Here is a 12165-nt window from a genome sequence, read left to right on the forward strand (position 1 = left end):
GCTAATTTGATTCAGCAGCCTTTGCAGTTTGCAGTCTGCATGCTAACGAGGTGCTGCAGTGCTGCATGCATGGGGCTGTCCTTTGGACTCATTAAAGCCAATGCAGTTAATGCCCACATAACCTAAAAGAGAAATGAAACATACAGCAAAATTGCTTACTTTTCTTGATAACGTAGTTACAGACAAGTTGGGTAACTTCTGCTGAGTTATCTGGGTCACTAGAGAGCAATTCAGACCTTCATTTATTAAAGTGCTCTTTGCTCAAAATACTTTCTAAATTGCTCTCTACAAGGGAGTTTTTATTTAGCTTCATGGTTAAACAGATAAAAATGTATTTCAACAATAAGTCTGAGTATGGCATGACTGCAAACCTTTGAGACTTCTGCTTTTAGGTATTCAAAAAACAATGAAAATACAATTTTTAAAAGAGCTGAGCAGTTCTGCAGTTCAGCTCCTCGAAGGATGCCCTGGTGTCAAAGCGGTTCCTCTGTTCTCAGGTTTTTCTGGTACATTGGAAGTGAAATCCATTGCAGATGACAAGGGCTGGCATTTTTGTTCAGATTATCCATAGAGCCACATTCAAAATAGATGCTGTTGGGTGGGTAGAGATCAGCATCCTGGGAAGGGCATTACCTGGGGTTGTGTTCTCCAACCCTGAAGCAGCCGGGTCGTGGGTACCAGGCAGAGCCCTGCCTGCACTGACCCACAGCCAAGGGCTCTGCTCTGCCAGAGGTCTGTGAACGAGTCACTTCATCCCCTTGACTCAGTTGCTCATCTGCCAAAGAGGCATGATGATTGCCTCCTTTGTAAAGTACTTTGGGACTTGCTGGAGATAAGTGCTTTGAAGAGAGGTGTTTTTCCTCTTTTCTCCCAAGGCACAGAGCAGTGCAATCCTGCTGTCCCTGCCTCTCCTTTGCAACGTTCCTGCTTCCGAGAGAAAGCAGGAAATGATGGTGATATTGTAGCTGAGGAAAGCAGGAAATGATGATGGCATTGTGGTTTGAAACATAATATAGAGTGACAGTTTATTAATTTTCTTTATCGTGTTCCACTCAATAAATTTACGTGGTGCAAGTCTCTTCCAGATAATGCTGTAACACAACGCCCCTGGTTTCAGCATAATTGCCCTAATCCAGTAATGCTTCTCTGTCTTTCTAGATTCTGAGCGTTCTCATCTCTCCTCGTTCACAATGAAGTTGAAAGGCAAGTTTCATTCACCAAAAATAAAGAGAACACCCTCAAAGAAAGGAAAGCAAGCTGACCTGACAGTGAAAACACCAGAGAAGTCAGTGAACAAAGTAAGCAAAGGCTGTGTTCTGTTATCCTGATGGTTTCTTGCTTCCTGGTACTCAGTTTATCACACTCTGGTGTGTGACTTTGTCCCCTGCGTAATTCTGCAGCTCAGGGATCCTCAGGGTTACTTTATGGTTACCTATAAACAGCACTGTGTAGTATTAAATCAATAAATAAATCCCTTTGGAGAGCATGATGAGACCTCCTTCCACAAGCATTTAAATATCTCTTTATGGAACTTGGTATATGGCCTGACACATCCTCTCTGCATGCACACCCCGTGGGTTATGCTTAAAGCTTCCAAATAGCTGCTTGGTTTTGGGGTGTGACCCTTTTAAAAACCCCAGACTCAAGCAAGCACATCCTTGAAGCTGGTCCAAAGATGTGCTCAATCTCTGATGACACCAGCGGGGAGAGTCACACAGATGTGTTCAGGCAGCTGCTGATCCAGCACAGTGTTCCTCAGACCAAACGTACTCCAGGTCCTCTAAGAAATGAGGTCACAAACTGATCTGTGTTATCTCCTCTCCTGTTGTGACCTGATTATGTAGCTGGAGACTATCTCTGTGACAACACTGTTGCAGTCAGTTCTCAAGTACAAATCGAAGCCAGAAGTTGAGAACAGTCGAGGTTGTTTATGATAATTAAACACCATTCTCAGCTGTTAAAAGTCTCATCCAATGTGCAGTGCCAGACACGCAGAATTCTTCAGATTATCTCTGCTGAGAGTTGTTGTAGTGTTACTGAGAGCAGCCAGCAAGATAAAGTTTTCTTAGACTGTGTGGCTTGCTTAACACCCAGAAAAGTCTCTGCAGCGCTTCCTCGCCCTATTCTGCACCATGAGGTGGAAGATGGTGAGGATTTTTTCCCCAGACTGTGGGTTTTTTCCCCCAGGAAGCTGTGGATATGCTTTCTAGGGAGCCAAACACCTTGCATTGCTGAGTGTTATTTAAAAAACAAAATAAAAAAACCCCAGTGACTGTACTCCATTAAAGCTTTTAATTCCAATGATGGTTCAGGATGGTATCTTGAGATAATTTAGAGGCCTTCCTTTAAACTGATATGTGACCACATTAAATACATTAGAAAATGAAGAGCCCTTTTCAAAATGTGGTCTATAGCAATTGTTAATAATAGATTAAGTTTTTGCTCTTCTATTTTTCCCCTAAAAACAGTGCAAGAGGATATACTAATAAGCCATGCTGGACATTAAAACCATTTTTTATGTACAGATTGGGATTTTTAAAATTGGGAAACAAAACACTTGCCATAATTTTTATTACTGTACATGATTATTTAAGCTGCATTCATTTTTATGCTGTGAAATATTGTTGATTTCTGGCTCATTCCTTACCTATTTTAATAGCTACTGTCCAACTAATCAATTCACTGGATGTAGTCAGCTCATTAGCTTTGTGTGAAGGGAGTGGGGAAGAGGATGTGCCTGGATTGTCGCCAGGTTTTCTTACTGTAATATAGACATCAGTTGACAAACGACAGATCTTCTGTCAGAAGGCTCACTTGATAAACCAAATATCGTCCTTTTCTCCCTCTTAAGTACTTAAGATGCTATTTTTGTGCTCTTGAAGTAGATAATCAGTGTAGAGCAGAAATAGCAATACTAAAAATTAATGTAAAATCATGATGTGTAAGCTGAAGGATATGCTCAGCTCGTGCAAACATCATCTTCTCCTCTTCCCCTTTATACCTGGGTAGGAGCAGCACTGGGGGAGTTGTTTTCAGAACCTCCTTTTGTCCCCTGAACTCTGTCTGTGATTCTTATCCTAGGGCATATTGTAGGAACAAGAGTGTCCTTCAGTACTATATACAGGCTTATGATAGGTTTTACACTGCCAAAATGTAAGGAAAAAAAGGATGATTCCAGCTTCTGTAATTGGGTGTATTCTGTACAGCTCACTGTGACCCTTTCTGGGTCAGCTGTGTCTCATACATAATGCATTTGCAATTTGATTATTAAGGGCAACTTTCAGCAATCATCCAAAAATATCTATATGTGTCAGGCAGGGTGTGGAGAGGAGACGCTGTTTTGCCTGAATTTTAACTTTTTCTTGTTTAATGCCCAAAAGAGAGATGGGTGGCTGCCCCATCCCTGGAAGTGTTCCAGGCCTGGTTGGACAGGGCTTGGGGCATCCTGGTCTAGGGGAGGGTGTGGCAGGGGGTGGAAGGAGATGAGATTTAAGGTCCCTTCCAACCCAAACCATTCCATGGTTCTGTGCACCCCTGCACACACCTATGTATGATACCTTTGGACCTTGGAAGAGGATTCATTAGAACATGCTCCTGTGGAATGTCACCCAAAGAACTAGCAGGGAAAAAAAGCCCAAAAGAGAAAAAAGGGCTGTGTCCCAGCCAGTGTCCGGTGGCTGGATTCGCATCCCTTGGTGTGCTCAGCGGAAGGATTTGTGTTTCCAGCTGTCATTCTCAGCCCTGAACTCTCAGGCAGGCCCATCCCTTTTGTGCACCAGGAGAGTGTTTAAGCTATTAAGTCACAAGCCTTTCTGCAGGAAACAGTTGTTGAATGAAACCCATAAACAGCCATCGGAGCAGGAACTGCAGTCCGTGTTTTTTCACTTCTGTTTGAGAGCTTTGACTGCTGGACCATGGTCGTACTTACCCAGAGATTTTACAGACTCTCTGATCCCTAAAATGTGTGATCATTTCATATGAAGTGCAAAACCTTCTCGGGAGAGGCCAAGGCTCTCCATAGATTAATGGTTGGACTCAATGATCTTAGAGTCAGTTTCCAACCTAAATGTTTTTATGATTCTATATCCTGGAATGAACTGTGCAGTGGTGAGGGCACATCCCTGCAAAATGGGAAATGTCATTTTTTTTATCCCAGTGAGTTGCCAGGATGCTTCTCAGCAAGGGAGTTCAGGGCACTGTGGGCTGCAGATCAGAACTTGAGGTTCCTGGCAAGAAGTACTGTCCAAAGGGGAAGCAGCAGCCAAGTTTGGGCACTTCCCAGATGAGATGGAAAATGACAGGGTGGTTTGCAGTTCTTGGATTGGGACTTAGACTTCTGAAGTTGGAGCTAGATGGAAGTTAGGACTCTAATCCTTTTATGCAACTGGCCCCAAATTACTAACCAGTGCTGCCTATAAATTGTTCTTCCTAAAACCTTTTGGGCTGCTGGCCTGGTTTTGCAGAAAAGCAGCAGTTTAACAGCTGACAAGAGTATGGGGAGCACACAATGCCCATAGGTCATTAATTCTTGAAGCTGAATTTACTGAGGAGATAATGGATGAAATCTGACTCTGCTAAGCTCTCTGCTCCTTTTCTAGCAGTGTTCAGTAGTTAATTTAAATCTCACTTAGGAACTACTTGTGGCACTAAAAGTCCTCCAGGCATGCTGTTGTAAACTTTCAAAAAATACCCCAGTCCAAAGTGCCATTGAGGTATCGTGTATCACTTCTGAATTTCCTCTTCTGGTGTTGGTGGTGGCACAGAAATTGGTGACCACAGCTCAACTTTATTCCAATGAATTGTTCCCTTCTGCAGCATTCATTCACCAATGCCAAAACTTAGCTTTTACAGTTTGTCCTCATGGAAATTGCGTGAGTTCTCTTGTTCCAGCAGCATCCCAAAATGATTTAGGTTGGAGGCTCATCAGAGTGGAGTTTATGTGGATGTTTTCATGTATTTTACAATGACATATAGTAATTGGACAAGGAGTGTTGCCTTTAAACTGACAGAGGGCAGGTTTAGATTAGATATTGGGATGAAATTCTTCCCTGTGAGGGTGGGGAGGCCCTGGCACAGGTTGCCCAGAGAAGCTGTGGCTGCCCCATCCCTGGAAGTTGGACGGGGCTCGGACAACCAGGGATAGTGGAATGTGTCCCTGTTCATGGCAGGGGGTGGAGATGGGCTTTAAGGTCCCTTCCAACCCAAACCATTCTGTGAAATGTTTTTTCTTTCACCCTCCTAGTTTAGGGTGTGGGTTTCAAAGCAGTGCCCTTGATGTCATCAGTGGTGTTAATCTTAGCCTAAAACTGATCAAGATCAGCCTTCAGTTTGGAATGCAGGTAATTCTGAAAGTTGAAGTGTGGGTGTAATCTTGCACTGACTATTCCTTTGAAAGAGTAGTAATTCAATTTAAAAGTGTTTGTGGTAGAAGGGGTTTTTTCCACTCCTCCTGGAATATACCTTAGTGTCACCATACTTTGAGTGTGTTAAAGGAACCCTGCCTTTAAAAATACTGAAGTTTTAACATCTCTCCCCTTTTTTTTCCTCTCCTGTTTAGAATGTATCATGGCTAGAGGAAAAGGAGAAGGAGGTTGTCAGTGCATTGCGCTACTTTAAGACTATTGTGGACAAAATGGCAATTGATAACAAAGTGTTAGAGATGCTGCCAGGCTCAGCAAGTAAAGTGCTGGAAGCCATCCTGCCCTTGGTGCAAACTGACCCACGCATCCAGCAAAGGTGAGTTTCCTTCTTGGATTTTGGGACCACAAGAGACCAACAGGCTCCTTCTTTATCTGAAGAACCGCATCGTGCAGGAGATGCCGATGAAGTGACTGCTGTTTTTACTAATTACTTGGTGGTTTTCAAACACCATTTAAAAGCAGATTCCCTGCTGTCAAGAAGCTCATGCCATGGAAAGATAAAGCAAATCAGGCTTCTTTCAGAGTGGAGGAAGGGATGATTCTTAGCATAAACTTGGAAATTCATCATTTTGTAGAGGGAGATTCTCTTCAGATGCTGTTCCTGTTTCTGCAGTCCGTGGTGGTATCCTAAAAGCTAACAAATCTAATAGCTTCACCTGGAAAAGGAGTTTATCTTCAGAGTAATCCTTTTTTGTGTTCAGTTTATCCACCCTGATATTACAGAAGTCTGAGCCTGCACTCTTAACTGCTTTTTTGGATTTTACTGGATCAGATACAGAAGTAAATAGATGTACTTCAGCAGATTAACCAGTCCAAGTTCATTCCTTCTGCAGTCAACAGATTATTGTTTTATGTTTTAACAGATAATGTGCATTATGTTTTTACTAGTTAAGCAATGGGTTTGAAGCCAGGAAAGCAGTAGAAATTTGCCAAAGCCAAGCTCAGCATGGATTATAAGAATTTGTGGTGTTGCCAAGCCATAGAGATCTCGTTGGTGTTCATCCCATGGATGCTGGAGCAATTGATTTACAGAAAACAAATAAACATTGTTGAATAATACTGAAAGAGCAAAGTTAACACAGAGAAGAGCACAGAACAAAGCAGAGAAATGCAGGTGTTTGGTTCCTGAAATCCTGCCAGTTTTTGTGCTGTTCCTATTTGTTTTCCCATTAAATATCTCCAAATTTTTTCCTTTTAAGATGCTTATTTCAGTGCTGGCACAAGGAAGGTTTATAATGTAGTTGAGGCAGCCCTGGGGTGCCAAATACTTTGCAAACAGAAATGCTCAGTTGTGTTTGGCCCCAGTGCTCAGGCCAGAGCTGCTTCTGGCAGAAGGAAGGAGGAAATGGGTGAGTATCACACATGTGGCTGGGACAGGTAAGATCCAGTTCAGGTTGGATCTGTCGAACCATAATGAGCAAACTTGTGAGAATGGGAATGTCCTGTACACAGTGATCAGTCTCTCTTTCTGGAAACAGGGTGCATTAAAGCACAGATCCCATGTGCATGCCTTGCCTTGCTTAGCCTCCCGAAAAACCCAAAAGGGGATCCGGCTTTCTCAACAAAGCTGTGTCCTTCTCTCCCTACCTGTGTACTATAGTGGCAGGACACAAAGGGGTGATTCTGATGTCAGATCCCCCTCAAGAAAAGTGAGCAAGAAAAGTGATGAAGAAAGCCTTAAAATTATTGTTGGACTTCTTTGTACTTTAGGGGAAGCATTTGCATCAAGGAAAAAAGTAATTAAATCTCACACAAAATGGGCTTTCGATTACTGCCTCTTTAGAAGGAAGCAGACTGAAGATTAATGGCAAAGAAATCAAAGTCTTAGAAAGAGATGGGGGAGGGAAATGATGTTTAGGAAATATCTCCTACCAAGCTAATTTCATTTGAAATGAGAACAAATGGCAAGCAGCAAGCTTTTAAAAAAAACCCAAACAACAACCAAACAATCAAGTCCTTGCCATTGTTTGTATCCCCTGGTTGTAACTTGACAGTAGTTCTTTCCCCAGTCCTGCAAACCTCATTCACCTAAATAAACTCATTGGAGCTCGAGGGCTTGATTCTTTTCTCACAGATAATGAAGTTACTGGAGTTAAGCCAATGTAAAATGGATACAGGAGAGAAATGGGAAGATTTGGAACAACTTGTATCAGTAATGATTGCAAGATTACACCTTCTCTTATCTGTTTATGGTTTTGATGCAGTTTGAAATTGATTTAACGTGACAAAGAATTGCTGAAGCGTTGCCATCAGCAGTACTGTTAACACACCTTGTTTAGTAATGAAGTCAGTGTTTTCAGAATGGCCAGGAAGATGCCTGGGAGCATTGTTGTTACAGTTAACTTTTATTTAGAGTTGTCATCTTTCCAAAACACGCCTTTTTTTGCCCTTCAGAACAATAGCTTTCAATTCTGTTTCTCATTAAAAACAAAACAAAGCAACACCCTTCCTCTTTCAAACCTGAAATTCATTCAGTTCAATTTCTCTAAAGAAGTAATTTTAATTGTGTGTTTTCAGGCATTATAAACAGTGAGGCAGTGATTTGTAAAGGAATGAATAGAGTCAGCTCTCAGTGATCCAAGGTGGTTTTGGGGAGAGCTAATAATGAAGAAGGATAATACTGAAATAACATAGCTTAAACTTAAATGTAGGGCTTAAATACTTATCTTTAAAGTTAAAGCATAGGATGGAACTGTAAATTAAGATGGAAAGAATATTATTTTTAGCATTGCTGTGCTAACGTGCATCCCAGATAATTCCTTCTGATACTTGGGAATGAGCTGTTGATGGTTTGTACCTTCAAACTGTCATAGTTTGGTGCTAGAGAACAGGAGAGCAGCTGCAGTGGAGGAGAAGCCTGAGCTTTGTCACTTGCTCAGCACAAATTCTGAGTGTCAGAGAGCAAAGGAGTGAAATGCACAGTGTGAAACTCACTCCCGTAACATTTGATAACATCTCCAAAATTTCTTTTTGCTCTTTTTTCTCAACTGTTCCCTCTCCTGCTGTGCAGTTCTGCCATCTCATCCTGCTACAGCCGAGTGTACCAGAGCCTGGCCAACCTCATCCGCTGGTCTGATCAGGTGATGCTGGAGGGGGTGAATTCAGAGGACAAGGAGATGGTGACAACAGTGAAGGATGTCATAAAAGCTGTTCTGGATGGAGTCAAGGTACATGAGACAAATACTGTAAATTTTATTTATTTACATGTATTATATGAACGCCTTATTTCTGCCTTCAGTAAACTACCCCTTAAATCAACTGTTCCATAAGTTAAATGTTCCTTCTTGGAGTGCTGGTTAAAGACTAGCACAGTTTGGCTCTGAATGTGAATTTCTAGCATGCTCACCCTGGCATTTGGATGAATTGGAAGAAGCAATGAATCTTTATTCAGCATTGCATTAAATTTTCAGCGAGTCATTCCCAGTCTCCCATGCAGATTACAAGACCCGGGTTGCACATTTTCTGTCTTGGTAAAATAAAATGAAAATGCTCCCTGTCAATGCCCACAGAGAATGAAAGACTCCAGCTCCATCTTTTAAGAGAAATTTCAAGGGATTTGTCAGTGATACATCACCACTCTAAGCAGCTGGATTAGGGTGTGGAACAGGTGATGAGCTAAACTCAGTTTCTTGGAGATTAGTTTTACATTGCTAATGGAAACGTTTAACAGAAACCTTTGTATCCATTGTCAGACCTGCTTGTAGCATTCCCTCCCTGTTCCCCCCTAGGAAAGCTGTTGGCTTTCCTTCTACCTCCTGGTAAGGTTCTTGTACCCATTATTTCTGTGTCCCAGGCTTGTCTCTGGGCTGGTCACTCACCTTTCTTAGTATTGCAGGTACAAGTATCTTTGACCTGGGCTTAGGGCACCAGTGGACAGACTGTCACATCTCCTGGGCATCTTATTTTGGAAACTGTAGAGGAAGTTAAAGCTCTTTCAAGAGCAGGGCTGGATCTAGTGGAGAATGCTTAAATCAACTACACAAGGAAAGTTGGGATAGAGACTGTGCTTTAAGAATTGCAGCAGGTGTTTCACCTGGAATTATGTATCAGGAACAGGCATCTTTCACTGTACTCAGACTCAGTTTTATGAAATGGAGCCAAATGTAAAAATGAAGTGGATCTCCCAAGCTTTGACTGTCACATTCTCAGGCCTCTTGGTTTGGTGTCTGCATCATCTGGCTATCTCTTTAATGTTACTCACAGATACTAAAATCTACTATTACTCTGTGAGCCTTTTAAATAAATATCTTTGAAACAAATAATTTCCATCACTCAAAGAAGATGGATTTTCCAGGATTATTTTGCACAGTATGCTCTTTAACTTTAAGCCACACATTATAAAAATAAAGCTGGTCTTAAATTTGCACAGCGGGAGAGAGGAAAAGAGTTGAGCCTAAAATCTCAGCTGCTGTTAGCGCTGGAATTCAGCAGCAATTTGCAGTACATGAAAATCTGTGCTGTGGTATCTGAACTGTAATTCCCCAGCAAATGGTGAGTTCTCTCTGACTGAATCTGCACAATCCCATGGAGAGATGTGTTGTCCCCAGATCTGGAAGAGAGTTCTGTGGTCTTACTACAGGAGACTTGGACACACGTTGTCCTTTGACTTCAAGCAATATTTAAACCCTTGGTACCTGTTGCCTTTCAGTCAGAGCTGCATCCCGTGTGGATTGGGGGAAGCTCTCAGAGTGGGGAAGATCTTGGATGTCTGTTCATGAGCAAGCCCAGGCTGGGAGCAACATGGGCATGTCCATGCAGTGCTGATCCTGAGCTGTGCAGCCCTGCTCAGCAGCATGGCTGTGTCAGTCTCTGCTTTGTTTTTAGACTGAAAGTTATTTTGGCCTTGGAGTTGGAGCTGGCTCATGTCTGGTCAGCCTTAGAGCAGATGTGTGGCTATCTGAGGAGATGGGAGAGTGTTTGCCCATCAAGAGGTCAGCATTTGGAAGCAGTGTCCTCTCACCTCCTGCACAGCAAGGAACAAGGTTTATTTTAGAAAGGCCAAGCCACATTTCAGATCTGGAAGCAGAACTGAGAAGATAGACACTTCTCTCCACAGCAGAGCCTATTTTGTTTTTCTGGCAGATCACACAAGATCCACTTCCACATTTCAGTGCTTACTTCTTTATTTTCAGAACTGAGCATAAAGGAGTCTCTTGTTCACCTCTGTTACTTGATACTTCGATCTCAGGTTTTAGGGCCTTGCTAGGCAGGAAAAAAAATCCTTGGTTTGATTACATAACTTCCCAAAAATCCATCTCATTGTGGAATTTCCAGCTTGCTGAAGTAGCATACTTTGTAGAGAGGCTTTAATTATCTCTAATTACTGCTGCAGGAATCTCTTTCCTTGCCGATAAGGAATAGCATAATGTGCATCTGGCTCAGTTGTGTGCTGATTACCTCTGTGTGTATGCTAAAGATTTTGGCGTGATTTCCAAATGCTAGTTCTCATTTGGGGATAGCAGAGAGGAGAAACATTCAAGGTCTGGTGATATTTGTCAAAGTTTGAAGGGAAAGTGATCTTCTCAGGTAATGGCAATCGTGCATTCCCTTGGTGCCTTCGCTGGAAGGTGCTTAGGGGTTTTCTCCCCCAGTCCCAAAGGTTTGAATCATTCTGAAGATACGTTTGAGCCAAATTGGATTGGTTTTCTCCCGTTTTAACCTACATTCACATATGGTGGACAATTGTGTGTTCATTATGACTGGCAAAATAGGAAAATTGAGCACTTCAGCCCTGAGTGTCTGGGGCTCCTCAGTGCTGCTGTGGCACAGCCACCACCACAGTCTGCAGTGTTGGCCTGCCTTTGGTTTAAGGTGGTGAAGAAAGGTCAGGAAAAGGAGACAATACCCTTTCCCTTCCATAGCCTTTTCAGAGGGATGTTTAAGGAGTATTTTGGCTTTTGGTTTGAATGCCCATACGTTCCATTTCCCTTCTTGTGCTCCTGCACGTTTGCAGTCCTTTGTGGCCACTATCCAAAAGGCCCACAGGGTCCAGCCCCGAGTCTGTTAAAGTGCATGAGGGTCTCCAAAAATCTCTTCAGCAGTGGAATTTTGTCCAGGGCGCAGAAAGTTGGCAATCCCTTGTGTCATCACTCAACCCCATGATGCCAAATGCAGCCAAAAGAGTCAAGTGATGTTAGTCATCAGGGCACTTCTCAGAACATGCTGTTCCTTGCCAGGGCTCTCTGTCCCAGCAGGGACATCTTCATAGCTTTAGTCCCCATGTACATCTGTTTGTGCTCCCTCTTCCTTCCCGCTGTGTGGGATGTTCCAGGACAGCTTCTGGAATGCTGAGTGTTTGTCCTGGTTTTGGGTAACACAGTGTACGTTCTGTTGGAGCACCAGCTCACACCAAGAGTGTAAGTAGAGCATGGAGACCAAAGTCAGCTGTGGTGGACACTTGGACGGTGTTTGCACCTTATTCCTCATGTTGTGTGTGTGTTAACCCATGGAATTTCAGCTTTCAGTAGAGCTTTATGTAAAACTACCAGAACTGGAGTATTTTCCTTCCTCGGAGGGATGATGGCAATGACGTTCCAGTTGCAGCTACTGCATTGAGAGAGCAATGCCAGTTGTTTCCAAGCTCCATAGAGAAGGACACGAGTATGATACTGGAATGATGACACTGTACTTCAGGCTGCTTAAAAAAAAAAAAAAAATTAAAATTGATCCTTTATAGTTTCCTTTGCGTAATATGCTGGGAAGCCAATACTGGCAGGGAAAACCGCCCGGTTTTCCCGCCGCCCTG

General features: G+C 42.7%; 1 protein-coding gene across 8 annotated transcripts in view; it reads left to right on the forward strand.

Annotated features, from left to right (window-relative positions):
* The first annotated feature begins 1158 nt into the window (after positions 1-1158).
* RAPGEF1 (Rap guanine nucleotide exchange factor 1) overlaps positions 1159-12165 on the forward strand; it is a 54226-nt gene continuing 43219 nt past the window's right edge. For all 8 annotated transcript variants that reach the window (XM_017745492.1, XM_017745494.1, XM_017745496.1 and 5 more), the window contains exons 1-3: positions 1159-1298; positions 5558-5736; positions 8431-8587. In XM_017745492.1, coding sequence (XP_017600981.1) covers positions 1191-1298; positions 5558-5736; positions 8431-8587 — 444 coding nt within the window. In that variant the 5' untranslated portion in view covers positions 1159-1190. The remainder of the gene's footprint in view (positions 1299-5557; positions 5737-8430; positions 8588-12165) is intronic.

Source organism: Corvus brachyrhynchos, unplaced genomic scaffold, assembly GCF_000691975.1.
Source record: "Corvus brachyrhynchos isolate BGI_N302 unplaced genomic scaffold, ASM69197v1 scaffold59, whole genome shotgun sequence".
NCBI lineage: Eukaryota > Metazoa > Chordata > Aves > Passeriformes > Corvidae > Corvus > Corvus brachyrhynchos.